This window comes from Rhagoletis zephyria, unplaced genomic scaffold, assembly GCF_001687245.7.
Source record: "Rhagoletis zephyria isolate East Lansing unplaced genomic scaffold, Rhagoletis_zephyria_1.1 Rzeph_scaffold_01355, whole genome shotgun sequence".
Taxonomy (NCBI): Eukaryota; Metazoa; Arthropoda; class Insecta; order Diptera; family Tephritidae; genus Rhagoletis; species Rhagoletis zephyria.
The window spans coordinates 47,523-69,702 of record NW_016158439.1 but is presented as its reverse complement, the minus strand read 5'-3'; the positions used below and the strand labels follow the sequence as shown (position 1 = coordinate 69,702).

Genomic DNA, 22,180 nt, shown 5'->3' with positions numbered 1-22,180 from the left:
TTCCAACGCTATATAACAATACCCACAATATGTACACCTTTGGAATAAAATAACTGTTTTTCTATAGAATTGGTCAAAATTATGAATTTTTTTATTTATTTAGAATAGTTTTTAATATATAATTTAATAAATAGATACATAAAAAGTATACAAGATAGTTAATTTTATAATAGCCAGCCTTCCATCCACCTTATTTTCCACCTTTCTTTGTGGCTTTTTTCGTCAATCCTTTCTTAGGGTTACTGGGTTCTGCTGTTGATTTCACTTCGGGTTTCGCTTTTGGAAAGAAATCACATTGGGTAGAGGAAGAAAACTTCTTTAACTTGAGCCTTCCATCGCCAATCGGTATGAAAGCATGATATTGAGCGGTACCATCGATTGTTACTGCAGCATCGAATCTGCTCTTCAGTGATTTCGCAGTTTCCGCATGATCATCTTTGCTACTAAAAATTATTTCAGTTTCTTTACAGTACTTCTTTGCCCACCGGAATAAAGCTTTCGCATCTAAGATACGGGCTTGATGAGAGCATTGGAGGCTATACTTCGCTGCATTTCTTTTAATATTTGCTCCTATACCATCACATGCTCCTTTACCATGAGCAGTAGGATGAAAATGCCACTCAGCTGGTGTATCGAAATCTGTTTCATGAGCCATAAGATTTGCGAAGCTACTTTTGTTTTTAAAATGCTGACGAGGTCCATCCGAAACGTAGTATACCTTCGCTACTGTGAATTCGGATTTTAGATAATTTAGTATTATCTTCTGGTACTCATAAACAGCAACGGCGTCATGCTTCAAATCGTCGGATATGATTGCCATACTTTTATGTTCCAGTTTTCCATCTTTCATGTAGTAAATAACTATTGTAAATATAGTTGCTTGGTCGTTATTGAAATGGAATGCTTGTATGGCATCCTGGATAACATATTTATAGTTTTCTGCGAAATCGTATGAAATAACGAATTCACCTGCCTGCAAATGTATCTTCAAAGTTTCGAAGAATGACCGCTGCTCCTTGACTAGAAAGTCATGGGTTCTCAAGTTTAGCAATCCGGTACAAATTTCTTCCACAAAATCGTCCACACTTAAGATAACTGTTTTCAATGTGCACCTTTCAGACTGCAGCCAAGATTCAAATTTGACCTCCTCCACAAATTCTCGGTCAAAAGACTTGACCAAATTCTCTTTGATGAACGTAGTTCCCGGGCAATTTGAGCATTCACCCAAGTGGCAAGAAGTTGATACATTAGGACACATTGTCAATTTAAGGCAATCACGGTAACTGTTCAAATCTTCCGGCGAATCATTTGTTAAATAATTCAAGTTGATTTCCTTCAACATCAGCTTCACATTTTCATGATAAATGCAAACGCATACTGTATGAGTTCCGCTGCTTCCTGCCAAGACGCAATGTTTTGGCCTGAGCTGGGTAAATTTTGTGAATCCAATTTTAATATCCTCGTGTTCAGATTGAAAGCTCGCGAACAGCTCATTCAGGTTGCAGAGAATTATACTCTTCTGCATTTGAACTTTCTTACCGTCAATTCGTACAGACACCCAGTCTTTCATCCCTGGCATCAGGCGACTCATATCATCGCGCTGATAAAACTGAGTCACTAGAGCTTCAGTTTTGCACTCTAAAGGTTTTCCTTTCTTTGTGTTTGGGAGTGTGAGTATGCCATGCTCTGCAACTAATTTTTTAGCAATCCTGGCTTTTCTTTCTGATGTTCCCAACTCAGCCATTGTTTTTGCGCGACTCCATGTCGGTGGAGCAAGCGTGAGAAGTTGAATTTTTTCTGCTCTACTAGTTGAAGTTTTGTACTTTTCTTTTATTTGCTCAAGTACTTTTACTGCATCCTTGTGGTATTGGTTTTGGCACTCATCCCTTGAAGTCATATTTTCTTCAGTAAAGTTGGAGCCATCGTCATCGGAAATTCGGTCATCCTTCTCAGATTCAATATGGTCTCTATCTGGAATAACGTCTTCACAAGGCTCATTACTTTTCGAAGTCGGTAATTCCTTCAATTTGCTGAGCTCTTTCCTGCACGATCCACAAATTCGCATCCGTTTTGATAGCGTAGGGAATTTTGATATTAAGCCGTCAGAAAGCCGTCGTGTATCTGAAGAAACGTGGTTTTTTTTTGTTGAAGGGATTAAAGCAAAAAGAAGCAAAAATTTATTTTTTATTAAAAAAAAAAATTAAAAAAAATTCATTTTAATTAAAAAAAAATAAAATTTGTAAAGACTGAAGAGAAATCTATCGAAAACATTCCTGAAAAAATTTTCTAAATACAATAGGTAATTAGTTATATGGATCCGAAAAAATGGCCGTTTGACCAAAATGTCAAAATTCTAGACCCTCCAACTCGGAGTGTGTTTGACCGATCCCATTGAAATTTTGTGTCATAACTACTATTTTTTAGGACTAACCTTGGTGCAAATTTCATCCCGATCGGAAGACATAGATTTCAAAAGTTGGGTCACTTGAGGCGAAATGCCCCATATGTATACCGGCTAATTTTGGATCGTTCATTTTTAAAATCACATACAAAAATGTGCAAAGCTTTGACGTTTGCGGTTATTCAGTGTCCTTTTTAATGGTCAGTGATGTGCTAGTTGTTTAAAAAAGAAAGGGATCTCAGCTATTTTTATTTTTTGCTTTCGTGAAATATATTTCAAAGCTATGAATAATACCTAATAACTTTTCCGAATATTTTCCGAAATTATATTACTCACTATCGATTTTCTGCCGTTTTTTACTTTTTTGACAAACATGGTCAACTGCAACTGCAGCTTGCACTTTAGTTTGATATATAGCTCAATTCTGTGGCTGCTACAGATCGGCCTAACAAAGTCGTATGACTGACGATTGGTACATTTGTACAGATTTGTACATTTTGGCAGTTGTTGAATTAAAATGTATCGCAATTTATACTAAGCTAAAAATAAAAGTATCTTTTAAAAATTCGATGAAATACGTATCATTTTGATCCATTTGGATTAAAACGGCAACACTAATGATATCCCAAAGTTAAAAAAATAACTAAAACCGAGATTTCTCTGCTTTTCGCATCGAAAGAGTTAAAAGAAGATAAGGCACTGGAAATGCAACATAAAGCTTTGCCATTGCTTGAATTCCGGCAACAAGTATCAGGGCTCGAATCGTCACATACGATACCGTACTACTCGTCACGTAAAGTAAAAATACCGTTCACAATTAGTTGCTTACGCGTACCTGTTAATTATTGAAAGTTATAAAAATTATCAGNTTCGTAAATTAAAAATACCGTTCACAATTAGTTGCTTTCGCGTACCTGTTAATTATTGAAAGTTATAAAAATTATCAGCTTTTTGTGTTCGCGTACGTAAAAAACTTGCAAAGTAGGGAAATTGAGAGAGCAAAATGACATTTCATCTGAGGGAAATCTGCTAGTTTCTGCTGGAAAAATTTTTGCCAATAGCAATTTGCCAACAAGAAAACAGCAGATCAAAAACAGCTGGTTGGAATTTACGCAAATCCCAAAATTTAATTTGATGGTTTGGAAGTTAAAATAGTAAAATGCGACTAATTAAACTTGTAAGAAGTAAGTTTAGTCAGTGAACTGTGTCAGGATAAGACTTCGGAATTTGTTTTCTTACGTTTTCAATCTTATACCTTTGAATGTAAACAAAATTTCTATCAGCTGTTCGTCTAACTTGTAAGTTTCTGTAAGTTTTCTGTTCGCGAACTATTTTGGATATTTTGCTCTTGTGAGATAACAGATGACATTTCGCCGGAATTTCGCTGTTGGACATTTTTTATTGGAGATTTTAAAAGAACCTACCTATTGACTATCCAACATTTAACAGAATTGTTACGAACGGCTTTAACTGACCTAAAACGAGATTTTGAAAATCTCGGCAAAGGGATCTTTTGAATTTTCTTGTATATCTATCTTACGTACAATAGAATAATAATAAAATTAATGTTTTTCATTTCTAATAATGATTTAATTTAAAAATAAAATTTTTGTTTTTCTTGTTCTTTTTTTGTGGCTCTTTGTAGCATTTAGAACTTTAGATGTGGCTCTTTTAGGCCTCGGCCTTGCCCTTGCTATATACATTTTCATACAAGGCAGGATTAAACAGTATTAAAAATATGCTGCAGAAACACAACAGCTGAGCTAAGAAGCAATGATATGCTATAACAGCATGTTTGAGATGGAATGACATGGCATAGCAATGCACGAAATTTTTGAAAATGACATTTTAATAGATACACTGGGAAGACGTTAAGAAAATGTTTAAATTTATATTTTGTTACCTACTTCACCGATTTGAAATCTGAAAACTATACCTTTCATGAGCATGAAATGGTATTATAACTTTGGTCCGATATATGCAAGTACCAGAATAAGAAGAGATAGACTCATGAAAATGTGTACTTATGTATGTGACCAGAACATCGAGCTGAGCCGACTTAGGCATATGGCAACCGAACTTCAGTTGGGTGGCCACTGGCTGAAATGGTTTTACAGATGGCAACTGCAAGCTGGCAACTGAGTTGCTATATTGGCAACTGCATTTTTGTGGTCGCTGCGGTAATAATCGAAGATTGTATACCTACATATAAGGTAAACTTCAAAGTCTAGGGGGGGCTCGAGCCACCCCCCTGCCCCTACGTAGCGACGCCCATGCTGTAGTGTCTGAATTATTTACATTTCTGTTGTTGTCATATACTGAGCTATTCAACCTTGATAACATACTGTTTGATATTGGAAATGTTTTGCAGCAGAAACTATAAGCGTTCATATGTATAACACTTTATTCGAACTATTGAATTAAGGCTTTCCAACCTCATGCTATTTCGAATCTTTTCCTTTTTTGTTTCATTACGGAAAAAACACGCTCAACAAAGCATGTGATTGCGGCAAAAAAAAAATATGAATTTACTTATATTTCCAAACATTTTACTGCCTGTTGCGGTTTTCACTCCGTAAGCAATTATCAAAATTCTTCAGAGTTGGATGGAATGGTTCTGAGAAAAGTTTATCCATGGGAAAGTTAAAAGAATTAAATATTCAGTTTCCGCTGATTTTCTTTCCTTCAAAGTCAAACAGTGAATTGGCAGGTCCCTGAAACTCACCCTCTTGTGATTCACACACTTTTATGCTGACAAAATCAAAAATTTTTTAAAAGTTTTTAATTGACTAGGTAATCGTTTCAAGAGATCTTCGATTAGGGTGATTAAACATTTTTGACTGTCTTTTAATATGCTTCTTAAGTCAAGTTTATCACGCAGTTCATTATCCTCTTCTGTAAAATTATAGTGGAAAACTAAGTTTGGTATATTTTTATAATTAGAAAAAATTTATTTGAAGGGAAAAATCGCCAAAAATCGCCAATGGCGATTTCCTAAATTTTTACGCGCAAATATCCAAAAAAAATCGCCAAATTGGCGCGAAATCGCCAAATCTGGACACTCTGGTACCCGCATACCCCCTGAAACCGGCAAAAACATTAAAACGTTTTTTGTTTCGCTACACTTTAGCCTAATTTTTAAGAATCCGGTTAATCGTTTATGAAGCTTGAATACATTTTCTGAACACACTCTGTAAGACCTTTGCAACGATAACTCAAACATGTCGATCGGACGTCTGGATAAAATTGTCCAAATCTCGTGTATATATAAGCGAGTCATTTCAGCATGCTACTGTGGCTGCTTTCGTCACTCGCGCGCACTGCCGTACGCTGTGATTAGGGTTTACGTAAGCCTAGCTGACCAACACAACACAATTTGCAGACCCTAATTAACACCTAAAAGGCACTTAATTCCTCGATAATTTTTATCGATATTTGGCGACCTGGGTCAGCTAGGTTTACGGACGTCCCATTGTCAATTAGTATAGTATGTGAATATTGCAGTGCTTTTGTTGGGCAGGTGCGCATGTCTCCTTTAATGGCTACACAGAGAGATTGGTGCTTGACTTTGGTCCTTGGGACAGTGCTTAGTACGTGATAATCGGGTTTTTCGCTGTATTGAATGGCCAAAACGACAGTCTATCTGACAGCCTAGTTGTTAACACCTATGAGATGTGACTTTCAGTCGACCCCTGAAAGCTTAGGCCTTATGCCGTAGCTCGATCTCCGAAACTTCTCAGCCAGTTTTAATGCTGCCTGCAATCTAGAGGCAATGTTGTATTCATTGTAGCCCACCAGGAAGATTGATTTCCCGGGATCTCATACCTAACGCCTTCATGTTCTGATATTATAGTTCAGGATTCAACAGGCGTATGCTCCATGCAGTTATTACATTAGGAATACCTTCTTGTCATGGCCTTGGATTTTGCTTGAATGCCAAGGCACCCGTAAAGGGCAATCTGCATACACAGCAATGCCTTTTGAATTACCTGAGTTAGACGTGTTGCTCTAATAGCAAATTTCCCTGATTAATATATACGTTGACCTTTAAATAGGTACACATATGATGTAAGTAATAATTTTCTCATTTTGCCAGATTAAAAAATGTATCAATTCTGAAAGTTACGTACCTGTGTACCAAACTGGAAAAAAATGTACCAAAAATGGTACATTTCGGCCAAAACGGCAACCATGCCAGCGGGCTCGTGTGGAACAAACCTATGTGTGGAGAAGATTGTGTATAAATTTTTGAATGAACGTTACGATTTAATGTGTAAAAATGCCGTCAATAAAAAAGGATGTTTGCTTCAATGTACTCGTAGATGTATGTAGTATGTGAATAGATACTGTAGAAAATACGATCATATAGAAAATATATATGTGTGTACAAATGAAAATGGATATGCCGGTGCTCAGTGTTAAAACCTTACATACCCATATTCTAAAATTTGTATGTTGGTTTTATAACAAAGTTTAAAAAGAAAAATGATGGCAACTGAGATAAAATTAGCGTAGTGCTGTAGTCCATTTACTTTTAATATTCACGTGTATGTGAGTATGTATGCCTGGACAAACGTATGTGTGTATATGCAACGGAAACAACTGTTTGCACCGGTCGAACAAAAGAAAGGTATGCGCAAGTCACGTAACGGATATTTTCCAATTGACATTCGATAATCACGCGCACATATAAGACAATCATATAGCATTTGTAGATGCGCAACTTCAAATATACACTAATAGACATGCGTCTACTCACCTGCATAGTTGGAGGCGCGCAAAAACAAAGTTGCAATGAAAACATTAAAAATGGAAAGCCAATGTGAATACATACATAATAAAAATGTTACTGTGAATCGCAGCGCTTCATTTTAGAATTGAAGAAGCATAGTGCAACCAAGAATAAATACAAATACTACGAATATGTAAATAGCGATCGACCAGTAAGTAAAACAGATGTGCCACGACAATTACTGAAGAATTCTTGACTATTGCACCTCCAACTTTATACATATATGTATATATACAGATGTATGTACATATGTATGTATGTAAATATACCATATCTACTACCTTTGATAATTCAAGTGCTTGTGTATACTTGTAGCCGGCGATTATTTGACTTACACTTGTGCTTGTTGCGTATGCGCACGCGCATAAATTAAGACGGATAGCAACCCAGCCAGAAAATAAACGTAAATTTTGCTGACAGTGCAGTTTGATTAAATTTTCCGTATCCGAAAACGCATACAAACAACTCCTACAGTTACCATAAATTTTCGTATCCGGAAAACGTTCGAAAAAGATGATGTCATTTGAAAGCAATAATTGTATTTTTTTTGCTCGATCTAAACGGTGGAAAGCATGTATGCGTAGTCGGCAGTGGCCGAGCGTGCAGAGGAGTGTGCCGCTATTTGTTAGCTTCCAGATGGTGCCGGCTTCGAATTCCGTCAGGCGCTTCCTACTTTTATTTTATTTATTTTGAACAATGAAAAAGCATCTGTGAAGTGCAGAAAGAAAGCGTATTTAACGAAAAATTGAATCAGATAAATTTCAGAAAAAACAGCCGAAAACGTATCCTTTTCACCATCATTTTCGGTACTTTTCTGTACGTAGGTTTCTGCCGCACACTTTAGTGGGAAAAGGGATCATTAAAGCATCCGGAAATGGAATCGGTAAACGGACAAAAATCCGGTTTTCATCGACTTTTTCCGTTTTCGGATCGGTTTTCGGATTTTTGCTGGCTGGGAAACGAAGAAAATCAATACATACTAATGCATATATATAAGTATTTATACACGTGTGGTCAAAATAAGAAGGACATTCTCTAATCCACAATTTATTTTTCAAACCACATATTTTCAATATATTTCACCGGGCGACAGTAAATTTTACACAAAAAAAATGAATATATCCTCGAAACTATGGGTAAATTTCAAGGCACATAAATACAAGTAGAAGCATAGTACAATAATTACAGGTATTGTCTTCCCACAGAGTTTTGCTTCACAACGAAATTCGTGCTCCCTTATTTTCATTTTGACGCAGTTCAATGTTGATTCCAAGGCGAAGTAGTATAAGTTTACATGTATTTTGTTTTGCTTTGGCGGATAAACTGTCAAAATCTGTAAGAGTGTGAGTAGAAATTCAAACAAAATTTTTCAATTTGATATCAGAAGCCGTGCGGCGAAACACATACACAAAATCAGCTGAGCTAGTAACACCACCTTATATTAATTCGCCTTGGTTGATTCTTTTACTTTTATTTGGCTTTGCTTTTTGTTTTCACCATGATTCAATAATACAAGGTTGTGTAATTTGTGACAGCTAAAATTTGACACTCCTGTATCTAGATTTGTATTTTGGAAGTAGGAGAAAGGGGAATAATGTGATCGCCTTTTGCGAAAACGGTAGTAGAAAGGTACTACAAAAAGTACGCAAAGTATACAATTAGAAGTAAAATGTGTATTATTTATTCTATGCGAATTGCAATATATTTGGTGTTTTAATGGAAATACTAAACAATACATAAATATGTACATTTTTGATTTAAGTTATTCAACATTTCCTGGAACCGACCGTTCAGCTATGCAAACAGGAAAACTGCAGATAAATAGAACTCATTTCAACCATGCCAAAATTATTTGGCGCAAGTAAAAAAATCACGACGTTCTAGAAGGTTAAAGTTCAGTTTTTAAATTTTTTAAATATTAATATCTTACGAACTGTTGGTATAACCGATAAAAAAAACTAATGACGCCACCAAAAGATAACTAATTTGTCTTTCAGCTGGTGTACATAATTTGTAGCTTCTTGTATTTTTAAACCAAAACCACTAAAAAACGAACAAATGTTATTTTTTCACGAAATAATATTTTTTGAAAAAACTGCATAATTGTAAAGAAATTTATATTATTTAGAAAGTACAAGTTATTCTCTTTAATTCGATATTACATATTTTATCATGATGTACTTTTGGGTTTCAACAATTCAGTGCCCTGCAAAAGTGGGACTAGGTTAAACACTGGTACAGGACCACGAAACCTTGTAACCAACACTAGTAACCAAAATGGTCCAAATATATGGAGAAAACATGGTTACGATAACATTACGATGTTATTGGACCTGACCACCTCTGGTCCAACGNAGATGGTGCTCAACACATATATCAGTTTTTTACGTTTAAAGAGGTTCAGGTTAGCATAACAAGTTACTAGTACGAAGCCTGGTCCTTTTGCACATACATTAAAACCACGACCTAGTGGACCACCTGGTCCTCAAATTTTTGCAGGGTGATAATAGAAATAAAAATAAACAAAGCAAATAAACNGGACCACCTAGACAACTACTCCTTTTGGACCATGGCACATTCGGCAACCGAATCATATTGCCGACGGGCCACGAAGAGATGGTGCTCAACACATATATCAGTTTTTTACGTTTAAAGAGGTTCAGGTTAGCATAACAAGTTACTAGTACGAAGCCTGGTCCTTTTGCACATACATTAAAACCACGACCTAGTGGACCACCTGGTCCTCAAATTTTTGCAGGGTGATAATAGAAATAAAAATAAACAAAGCAAATAAACCTCTTATATCTTCGTTATTTTTTGCCTGGGCCAAATATTGGTATCGTAGTAATCGGCGTAAAAAGTTCTATCTATCGGCATTTTTGGTTATTTCAAAGCTAAACGGTCACTATTCTACACTTGTTCTAGAAAATTACATTTAGTATGACGAATTTTTGGTTTTACTACTAATATCACTAGAAACTGTAGAGTAAGCAACATTCTGCACAAGTAAAGGAGCCGATTTTATGTGTGGGGGCGAGAAAACTGTTTTATTACAAAACCTTTCTATTATTGAATCATGGTTTTCACTCAATTTAATTTTTATAATTTTTCAAAACAAAAGAAAAACCTTTTGAAATGAAATGAGCCATACAAATTTTTTTTTTTGAATTTAATTACAAGCAAATGATTTTTTACCGGCTTTTGCAAATTAAATAAGTTCTCTGTAAGATGGTTGCTTTAAAAAAATACGAGTACATATCATCACTAGACACGAATAAAGGCGCGAGCTCAAACTTTGACCGCGAAAAAGACGCATAAAAAAACTTCAACGAAGAAAGACTTCACATTGTTGACGGCGAAGAAAGGCGCGTTCAAATATTTGACGGCGAAGAAAGACGCCTAAACTTATTTTCGCGGTCGACTATTTTTGCGGGTGTAACAGTATGTAAATTTCCCCAAAGAGTATTTAGGGAATGATGCTGAAGAGACAATCCTTGGCCAGGTATAAATCTATGTTAACGCGTCTTTCTTCGCCGTCAACTAAGTTTCGCGTCTTCCTTCGCCGAAGTTTTCTTCAAGCGTCTTTTATCGTAAGATGTTTTTTACGCGTCTTTTTTCGCCGTCAAAACAGTAGCGCGCCTTTATTCGCGTGTAGTGACGATATATGGTATATGGGGTATGGAAATATCCCTTTTCCCTAGCAGTAAACCTTTTAGTGTGGGCAACAATGAATTTTTTAAATAAGGAAGATCGGAATATGCGCTCTCTGGGAAAACAATACCTGTAATTATTATACCATGGGTAGAAGCCAACGTCAAGTTGCTCTCATTAGAACCAAATCTTTAAACTTCAACTTGTTTTGCCTTTTATTTCCTAGGTTTAGTAACGCTTTAAATGTCATGTCGTTGTTTGTTTTTATGAATGTTCGTTAATAACCAATTTTAATTAACATTTGAATTTTTGTAGTGTTGTGCGGTTTATACTTAGTGTATGTCTTAAAAATGCAACACCTGAAGCGTTGTTTTTTATGTGGTGTTAAATAAAAAGCAGATACCACTAATTTGTTTTAACGTGCCTCAATTTCCTTCGCGTAAGGTGCGTTGCAAAAGCAGCTGTGGGGCAGAGCAGCAGCGAAATGCCTTGGTGTACGTTAAACGGGTTGGCTTTCCTTTATGGCCGTTCGTTAAAGGGGCGGTGGACGAAAGGTAAGTGGACGAGGCACCTCTAACCCACCTTTTTGGAGAGGGAATGAACCGCCATTGACAAAAATGCAACCCCCGAACACTTAGGCCCCTATGGTTCCCTAGGGACCCCATAGAAAAATTGCCAAAAATCACAATTTTCATTTGCGTTTATTCGCTTGAAAAATGTTAAGTATATATTTGCACAATACATTTTTATATACACATTTTTATATACAAGAGATTTTTATAAAACACCCAGTAACCAAAATAGACATCACTGGGGCGGCAGCCCCAGGTATACCACACAGAAAGGGAATTCGAGTTACCTCATTCTTTCTCAAGGGTGCATCACTGGGGCGGTAGCCCCAGTTAAGTCACACAGAAAGGAGAATTCTACGTAGTAAGGGTTATAATCCGTAAGCGCGGCCGAAGGAAGGAATTCTACGCAAAAATACTGTGGACGCAAGTAAAAATTGCGATTTTTGGCCATTTTTCTAAGGGGTCCCTAGGGAACCATGGTGGGCGGGGGTTGCATTTTTGTCAATGCGGTTCATGTCCTCTCCAAAAAGGTCGGTTGGAGGTGCCACGCCCACTCCCCCTTCGCCCACCGCACCTTTAACGAACGGCCATAAAGGAAAGTTTCCCCCGTTAAACATTTTAAAGCAGCAGATTACACAAATACACCGGAAGGTACAAGAAAGGCATGTTTGATGCCAAGTGCTGTTCCTATGAGCCTCCAACAACACTGCAACTCATATGTAAATCAAAAAACAGAAAACAACAGACAAGTTAACAAATTTAACCAAAGAAAATAAATAAAAATAAACTTCAAATTTACTTGAAAACGTCAACCAGTGAAATGTAATTTTTTATTTTTCCTTAAACACGCTCATTTTTATTTTTACTTTCTCGAAAACTTTGACTTTAGTAGGTTTGACGTCAAATTGGCTTCTACCTGTTTTTATTGTACCATGGGTAATTTATAGTAAAACTGCGTACTTAGTTTTCTCTCTGAGGTCAGGATTTTTTTAAAAGGACTTTGAAATTTAAGAAATATTATTTAAAAGTAAGTACTATGTACGATGACAATAAAGGTATCATATAAAAGAAACAAATCTGTAGAATTATAACAGAATACATTTTTTGGTGCATAATGGATGGATGGAATAGATCCTCGAAAATTTGCAATATTTTTTTTTTTTTTAATCATTATTGAGGACCAAATACGTACGACCTCATCATCGAATTTTATCCTGCAAACTTTATTAACTTAAAAAGATAAAATTTATTAAAATAGCATTTTCAATACCTATGTGATCGTCCTTGTAAATCAAAAAACTATTGGTTTTAAATTCTACAGAATTTTCTCTCATTTGGTACCAATGTTGTATTCTACATTGCACTGATTTTTTGAAATAATTTTTTGAATTAACCATATCATTAAAATTTCAAAGTCCTTTGAAAAAAATCCTGACGTCAGAATGAAAAACAAAAAACGCAGTTTTACTATATGAGACATTTCATGTCCCCACGGCCACCCCTGTGCGCGACCTCTAAGGATTTCGATGAAAGTTGAAGAGATTGAAGGTCTAGGTGACATGAATATACGTGCAGCATATTTTGGCGATATGACGTAGGGTTGCCTATTTACACGGGTCTTCAATTTTAAGAACACACCATACATACCTTTCTTTAAAGTGCTGTATCTTGGAAACCTTTTAACGCAACTCAATGAAACAAAATGTATTTCTTCCGTCTTATTATGGGCTTTAATGGTAAATTTTTTACATTAATTAATAAATTAAGTTAACATTTTTCTTTTTGATTTTTTTTGATTATAGCATTTTTAAAAATTTATTATTATTTTTACATAAAAACATTGTCTATAATGTCGTCTTTAAGTACCCAAATGGGCGTAATGGGCTACTTATGCGTTTGGACTCTAGATCGTCTAACGCTAGAGCAATATGATAAATAAACATTGAAATTTTATGAAATTTTATATTTTTGAAAGAGGTGTGTAAAAAACAAAAACAATATGAATAAGTTATATTGACTTAACTAAAGGTCTGAAATCATGAAAATCCCTTCAAGGAAATGGCAGAATATAACTTTGTTCACATGGGAAATCTGCTTACGACGTGGTTGGAGGAAATTTTAAGAGACTAGCAGCTAGGGCAAGTCTTCAACTCCTGATGTTACAACAAATTCGTACACCCGAAGCCCTCTACCAATAGATGCCTGTAAAAAATAACTGCAACTAACTTTTCAGTGGACTTTATTCGACTATGACTATTAATTCTATTTTAAGCTAGTTTAAAAGGTTAAATAACATCAAGTTAGGGAACTTCATATCTTTATTTAACGAATCTTTAAATCAATAAATAATTTTTTTCGTTTTAGTTCTTGTAATAAAAGCGAGTTGTTGGTTTTTTAACTATAATTTTATTACTCATAAGGTTTATGTTTTTTACACACCTTTCCTTTCCTTGTTTTAATAAAAGGACTAACCTTGAAGCTATCATTGAAACCGAAACATCAACAACATCAACATGCACAACAATCAATGCGAAAGAATATTTGACCTCCAATGATAGCTTCTTCAGCTTTCATCCAAATCCTTAGAGCTCGCGCACAGGGGTGGCCGCGGTGACATGAAATGCCTCATATTTGGCCCATAGTTTCGTGAGTATATCGATTCTTTCGTGTGTTTTGAATTTTTTTTTTGGTTTTGTCGCACGGTGTTTTCAGTTGAGATAGGGCGTTTTGAACCAAATTCTGAGATGCCGTTCTTCAATCAAATTCTGAGATAGGGCGTTCTTCAACCAAATTCTCAAGCAGGACGTTATTGAAAAGTTTTCTGAGATAGGGTGTTTTCGAACCGGCTGCCGAGGTATGTGGGTCGATCTCCCACTCAGCCGTCGATATGCTGTGTTCTGCCCAGCACATAGCTAATGGCATTTCAAGAAGATAACCACATCACCGAATTGGTTAAGGAACTTAAGACTGACCAAGCCAGTCCCTCGATTTGAATCCGATTCAACAACTTCTTACAGAGTTGAAATTAAACGTTGAGATTCAATCGCTTCGGAACGGGGTCCAGTTGGTAAAAAAAACAAGTTTCATATACACAATGGCCTTATTATTCTGACCTGTGTAGTTATTCCTACAGTTGACAATAAGCATTAATAAGACGAAAGAAATAGTGATAGCAAAGTCAAGGCATTTTAAAAGTAAGTAAATTGCTTTAAACGCGCATGCATGTGTAAGTATTCTACTCGTACCCATATCTCAAAACATTGTACATATTAACAGCAAATAATGTATTATATTAATACGTCAAGTAATGATTTGGCTATTGTTTTACTTACTAAGAGAGCATATTTCAGCATATTTGTATGTTCATTCACTTATCAAGAACAGAGCTGCCGTTTCTCAAAATCAAAATTTTGGAATTCGTAAGCTCGACGATATGTATTATAAACTGGTGCAAAAATCCAGTTTTTGAGTGTTTTTTTCCCTATGTTTGGCCTCAAATAGTGGAATAATAGCCGTGTTTTATTTGCCCAGAAATTTAAGCTATTAGCTTATTTTGTATAGAGGACTTACCCAACATAATTATATTGGCTTATGAAAAGCTATCTTGGCTTGTATATTGAACAAGAGGCATTGCCATTCAGCATCAGAAATTTTCTCCTTCAGCCAATCAGAAAGAGGCAAAATCTTACTTTGACACTATTTGCAGTCAAACAACTGTCCAAATTAGGCTAACATAGGAAATAAGCTAATTTCGTTTTATTTGACCAAGATTTAGCTATTTGCTTGTGATGGTTGAATAAAACATGCCTAATGTTGACTTGCAGCTGCCACAGCAGCAGTTGATTACAACCATGCCCAACGCTGGCAGAACTCCATAAGTAAGTGCAACATTTTTGTTTTCTGTCATTAGTGCCTTGCAAAAGATTCGATTTTATAACAAATGTACTCCTTTATTTTTCTGCTAAATTAAAGTAAGTGCCTACGCTAATTTCAAATGAGTTATTTAGTAGATATTTTTGATTAACTTCGAAAATTCAATTTCAAATCACATAATTGGCCAATATTGACTATTTAAGTAGGAGATATGCAACCCTGTGCTTGCAGCAAACAATAATCACCTGTTCAGCACAAAATTATAAACATACAAACAAATGCTATAAGAATTTAAAGGAACAAGCAACAGTGTTGCCACTTGTCTGCCATATTTAAATAAAATTGGTCTGATTCCCAACTAAAGCTCTATGGTATTTAAATTACAATCCAAACGAAACTTAAGTGCCTTTTAAATTTTTACCTGAAATTGGCCATTGTCTTAATTAAATTCATTTAGGAATTGTACGAATTTAACTTATTTTTGAAAATCGGTTTTAGAATAACCACATTTTATGATAGGCTCAGCAAAACTATGCCGATTTTTCTTGTTCACTACGAAGAGAGTGAAGTATGAAGTTATCCATTTTATTGTAAGAGAAGTAAATTTAACAAGTAAGGAAGTCTTCAAGTTAGAGTGAAACCGAATGTACATATTTATTAAAAATCGATTTTCATTTTTCTCTAAACTACGTTTATATGAGCAGGGTTAATTTCCCGATTTAAAACGTTTTTGATAAAATACATATGTAAGTATGTATGTATGTATATATGTATTAAAAAAATTTCACCAAATTTTCATCGCCAAAATTAATACTACTACTTGATTTAGTATGAATTATACATGGATTAGACAAGGATTGGAGATATGAGCCACTTAGAAGTAGTAAAGGATTTAATTTTTTGAATTTTGAATTGTGTAGCAGAGGGCGATCGATATATGAGGCATTATTTTTTAAGTCGGACGGATTTCGTAAAAAAGTGATATGATATCTCCGAGTCGCTTAAATTTTTTTATGGGTTCTATACATGAAATAAGCTAACACGTATTCGAGGAAATTTTATTTTTTTTTTCTTCGCACATATGATCTGTCAAAGCTTGGACTTTTTCGTGATTCTGACTAATCATGTACTTCTTCAAATCGTTATTTCCCTGTTCTCCTCATCGTTGAGATAGTGTTTCAGTTGTCCCCAAGCCGTGATGCTGCCTGACTGTCAGACATAATATTTCTCCTGGCCCCATTTGTCTTTCTACGAAGGCTTTCACTGTTTTAGTTGAACCTCATTCAGGGTTTACTCTATATATACTTTCCCTCTTGGGACGTTGACTCTCCTTCCTTACGATGGTGGACTTTAGTGCAATTACTTATAGACCCTTAGTAGAGCACCATTTCTCAACAGTTTTAAGGCTCCCTGAAATCTAGAGGCAATATTGCAGCCACCACTTAGATGAACAGCTTATCTGCATAGAGAAAAGTGTTGCCTGTTAAACTTTCAGGAGCTCTTGCCTACTGCCTCATTATTCATACTGCCCTGCCTTACAGTTCTGGATTCAACATTGCATGCAGTAATTACATTGGAAATATGCTTTCTTGTCATGGCCTTGGATTTTGGGCGCAGCTAAAATGCCAAGGAACGCTCAAATGGCTATTTGGTTATACTGCAATGCTGTCCAATTACCTGTGCGAGATTAATAACCCTAGAATCGTAAGACAGTTTTACCATACGTTATTCGTAATATACGTAAATTTTACGTACTACACCGTTTAGGTATGATATTTAATTTTAAACTTACTTTTAATTATTCACTTGTTTATGCAACGATAAAATAAAGAAAACACTGCCGAGCGCACACAGCGATAGGGCATAACGGTAAGAAGTAAACGGGACTTTTTATGCGACTTACGCGTAAAATTTGCGTATGTATATTACGAATGCAGGGTTAAATAGGTATACGATGTCAGTAACAATTATCTCGTTTTACCGGCTTTCAAAAATGTACCAACTCTGAAAAAGATGTGTACCAGTGTACCAAACTGGAAAAAATTTACCAAAAATGGATCATTTCGGCCAAAATGGCAACCGTGCGTGTAGGGATTACGATCGTTAAAACACGAGCAACGATCGGGTAACAATAAGCTGGTGTAGAGACACGAGTTAGTCCGCTATTGCATTACGGAGGAGTATTTTGTAAGTACTCCAATATGTCACAAATGGACCACATGGTCCAACGATTTTTGCAGGGCTATTCCAAATACTCCAATACAATAACCTAAATATACAAAAACACTAACCAAAACCAAAAACACTAACCAAAAGCACACCTACAGCCCGCCAAACTTGAAAAAGGACTTGAAGTTAACAAGTGAATTTAATTTATACGTTTTTTGTCAATGTGCCCTCGTTTGAAATTAATGCAACTAGAAATCTGCATTGTTGCATTGACAAAAGCGTTCTATATAAATCCTCGAAAGTCAGACCTTTAGATTTCTACGCCAGTGGATTTCTCACTAATTCGGGACTGTCCAAAACGAACGAGTTCTTCCGAACGCGTCGGACGGTTCTTTCGATGGGGGAAGTTCGTAGGACATCGTAGCAATATCAATGTATCTACATACATAATAGTGTTAGGTGGTGATAATGAAGAAGATTGTATACAGTTTATATTTTTGAACCAATATTGGCGCTGAAATTCACATGCCTCAATTAAATGTGCTANTGTATCTACATACATAATAGTGTTAGGTGGTGATAATGAAGAAGATTGTAAACAGTTTATATTTTTGAACCAATATTGGCGCTGAAATTCACATGCCTCAATTAAATGTGCTATTTTTTTATAATCAAGTATTGCGCGGGTTTCACAAATATATTGGAACTTAATAAATGTAGTGGTACGGGCCCAATTTTCCTCCAATACTCAAATCGCCACTGTTTGTGGTGGTAATAGTGGTAGCCAATAGCGTCACTTTGTAACCAGCGTTGCCATAAGTTAAGATTTATCTTGAAAATGAAGATTTTTTGGGCGGGTTTTTGATTAAAAATCTTCCAAAAAAAAATTTTAAAAAGCAAAATTTTACACTGAAAATATCTTGAAAATGAAGATTTTTGTGTATGATGTAAAGTTTTTAAAGTTTAAGTTAAAATTGTTAACTTATTTATATTATCCTTGCTACGTCATTGTAAGCAGCCAATGAACGAAGAAGAAAAATGAGATATGAAATCCGCTACAATATTATCTGCCGTCTTCTCTCNTTTGTGTATGATGTAAAGTTTTTAAAGTTTAAGTTAAAATTGTTAACTTATTTATATTATCCTTGCTACGTCATTGTAAGCAGCCAATGAACGAAGAAGAAAAATGAGATATGAACACACACAGCACAGTAAAACATATCCTCTCGTGCAGAGTTAGAGAGTGGAGGAAAAGAACAAACGATATTTTGTATCCCCTCTAGTTTCAATGACAACAAGAGCAATTTTTAAGTAAATTGCCAGTAAAAAAAGGAGCAATAAGCTTTATAAAATAATATCCATGCAAAAATATCAATAAAAAATCGGATTAAAAAGCTAAAAATTGTTATGGAACTTTGTCGAATTTTCTTAGCTTTTGTACAAAGATTGAAGTTTGGACTTATATGGTGTTTGATAGAATACGACCTATTCTTTCATAAAAAAAAACAAGTAATTTTTAAACAAAAAACACAAGTGACTTCAAATCTCATATAAATATTGATTGTCAATTTCTTCATGATCCAATGACCGGATCTAAACCAAATTAGTATGGGGCCACCCTTTAGGTGCCACCTTTCCGATAAAAAGGAATTACCGAAATCAGTTCAAGTGGTTCAAAGTTATGCGGTAACATATATACATAAAAAAAATATTCGCACGAATTGATAAACTCTTCCTTTTTTGAAGTCGGTCAAAACTTGCAAAATGACGCGTCCCTGTTTATATTTTCGCCAGTGTATATAGACTATGTAGACATAGACTGTACTACACATTTTGTGATGACACGAGGCAATATTCATTTTAAGTTAAGTTGTTATAAAAAGGGCTTTATAACTTGAAATTGGTAATTTTTTCAACCACCATAATAAGGGCTATTTTCAGCCGTAAAGCCAATATAGAATTTCTTTTAAGGTATTTTTAAATGAAGATTTTTCGGGCTCGAAAGTATTTTTTTAAGCTTTAAAATCTTATTTTGAAGATTTTTTTGGGGAAAAATTAATATTTTTANTTTTTTAAGCTTTAAAATCTTATTTTGAAGATTTTTTTGGGAAAAATTAATATTTTTAGGGGGACTTTCTCTGGCAACACTGCTTGTAACCACCGCAGCTACTGTCGTTATTGTTGTAATTTTTTGATCAAGTGCTTTATGCTGCCAACACACGTTCGCTATTTTTTTCGGTTACTGTTGTTGCACTGCATATTTCCTTTTGTTATTTTCTATGCGATCACTGCTTTGTTTTTAGTTCCAACAATGGATTTATACGAATATCAAAGTTTTGTAGTCGTTATTTTTCCGCTCATGAGGTGATTCTCATTCAGCGCGATCAGTTGAGTTTCAACATTGGCTACGGGTAGATGGTGTTTTCATATCAAGTGTTCGAATGATCGTTAAAGTGAATTGTAGACGATGATAATTATTTTAGCGCGGGTGTGTGTATTTCTTTCTACTGCTTATGGATACACGCAAACACACGCACGGGTGTAGTTTTAGACTTGGCGCTGCATTTCTCAGTGCTGGTGGTACGCGTCCGTGAAGCGGAAACCGTTTGCGGAAGCGACTGGATGCGATTGGCGCGGTGCTTTGCTTTCCGCGGCATAATACCCCGAAATTATTAACAGGCTCTTGGATTTTACGATTTTTACATACTGCGTCCATGTCCAAAATGTAAAAAAAAAGTTTGTTTAAGATTTATGACTTTTTGCAAATACCGAAAAAAACAAGAACCCTACACCAATAAAGAGTGTAGGATTTAATGCGTGTTATGAAAATTAAAACTTATTGAACGCCGTACGTGATGCAATAACAACAGCACCCGCTTTACAAAAGGCAACGACAATAAAAGTCCATAAGCAAGCAAATAATATTGCAGCTGAAAAAAATTAAGAAATACAAAATTGGAATACATACCTACATGTTTTTTGTTTTAAAAATAATCAAGTATAACAATTTTCGCAGGACGAACGTCATATCGTACTTTAAAGTACAAAACCGCGTATCGGCATTCTGCAAAACCGCGTAACTGACATTGGCTGCCAAAAATTGGATTTGCTTACACAAGCTCTTGGCTCAATCCTTATCCATTCGTCCTGAAATATACTAGCCGGAAATGCGATTACTTTATAAAACAGAGAACCATTTTGAAATATGAGTGTTTTTACGCTCTAGAAAATAATTTCTACAACTTCATATACGCGGTTTTGCATTTTAAACGACGATATTCTTTTTCAGAAACAACCAAAACGGTTGTATGATATTTTTCTACTAAAACAGAGTGCCGAATTAGCCAAAGCAAAACACAATAAATGGTGAAAAATAAAAAGTAGTGCGACATTTTAGCAAGTTTTGCCTATATATCTTTTCTGTTTGTTTAATATTTATTTATTTTTTTTTATAAAAGTATTGCTCTAACGAAAGCTTTATGAATTTATATTTCAAACTTTGTGCAAAATTATAAAAATTCTAGAAAGTTGCATCTAAATTTTCAACTTCTAAACAGATAAAAAAAATTATCAAAAATGAATGCGATTTTTTAGCAACTTCAAGCTGGGACATTATTATAGTAAAATTCAGTGGGCTGCTTACTCAAAAAAAAGTTTCAATTTAGATGTAACTTTGCAGAATTTTTATAATTTTTGCACAAAGTTTGAACTATGACTTTATACAGCTTTTGTTAGATAATGAGCTATACTTTTATAAAATAGTAATGAATAATAAACAAATAAAATAAAAAGGGGAAAATTTGTTATAATGTTGCGTCCCTGTTTATTTTTCCACTACTGCAAATGTACATATTTAGGCGTAGAACAAGGAATCCCAACAAACATTTAAGTTGGGAAATAAGTTATGCCTCAGATCTCAAAATTGTATTTAACCTGGACTTAAGAAACGTAAAACGGACATACTTTGTTTCTTGAAAAAAATTTTCTCAGCTTAAGAAAAAGCTAGTCCTCAATTTGTTCCCCAATGTTTTAAGGACCATTTCAGTTCTACTTAAACTCTAAAACAATTTCGGGATCATTTCGGGAGTTGCTCTATACCATTTCGGGACTAATCCACGACTATTTGAGGACTATTTCTGGACCATTTCGTGAATATTTCAGAACTTTTGGGGACTAGTTCCGGATCCTTTTGGGATTATTTCAGGACCATTTTCGGCCTAGTTCGAACTCACTTTGGGACTAGTAAGGGATCATTTCGCCACAAGTTCACGACTTTTTCAGATGTTTACTCATAAAATTTCTTGTGTACCTGGCATTCACGCTTTTTTTTGTTGAAATCTATATATATAAAAATAAAATGTTTTCCGTATGACGGCGATGCCTGACCAAACGGTTGAACCGATTTCAATTCTGTAAAAGGTACTTTTTTGGACCTTCTGTGTGGAAGGTTTTTCGATTTAAAAAAATTTGAAACTTTTTGTTGTTTGTTGCCGAAAAATGACGAGTGCTGAGACGTCACGATTTCACAATTTCATAGAGTTTTCTGTACATTAAATGTCACTAAACTATTAAACGGCTAGCCCGATTTAGTTCATATTTGGAACATGTGTCAGCACCTAGAAAATAAATATTCTTACCAAAAATGCATGCGCTAGGTGGCGCTAGAGTCGGAATATTCCTAAAAACTGCATTTTCCTGCCGATGTGGCTCATATTTAGAATA

The 22,180-nt window shown here is 35.1% G+C and overlaps 3 protein-coding genes across 5 annotated transcripts in view; 2 read left to right on the top strand and 1 right to left on the bottom strand.

Annotated features, from left to right (window-relative positions):
* The window catches only part of Pex1 (peroxisomal biogenesis factor 1), a 125,217-nt gene that overhangs the window by 60,097 nt on the left and 42,940 nt on the right, over positions 1-22,180 (top strand). The gene's annotated exons all lie outside the window — the stretch shown is intronic.
* LOC108363738 (uncharacterized) lies at positions 10-2,160 on the bottom strand. The gene is made up of 2 exons (XM_017617198.1): positions 1,522-2,160; positions 10-983 (listed from the first exon to the last, which is right to left on the bottom strand). Exons 1-2 carry the CDS (start codon positions 2,063-2,065, stop codon positions 862-864), a joined length of 666 nt encoding a protein of 221 aa, XP_017472687.1. The 5' UTR covers positions 2,066-2,160; the 3' UTR covers positions 10-861.
* The window catches only part of LOC108363737 (fibroblast growth factor receptor homolog 1-like), a 31,246-nt gene continuing 28,870 nt past the window's right edge, over positions 19,805-22,180 (top strand). For 2 of the 3 annotated variants that reach the window (XM_017617192.1, XM_017617191.1), the window contains exon 1: positions 19,805-20,183. The gene's annotated coding sequence lies outside the window, so the exon portion shown is untranslated. The remainder of the gene's footprint in view (positions 20,184-22,180) is intronic. The other variant, XM_017617195.1, reaches the window with a different exon arrangement.

Bases quoted from the DNA above. Each gene is read 5' to 3' on its own strand.
- LOC108363738 (XM_017617198.1), bottom strand. From the start codon at position 2,065: ATGCGAATTTGTGGATCGTGCAGGAAAGAGCTCAGCAAATTGAAGGAA. The intron at 984-1,521 runs AGAAGAGTATAA...AACTTTGAAGAT, and splicing joins CGGTAAGAAAGTTCAAATGC to ACATTTGCAGGCAGGTGAAT.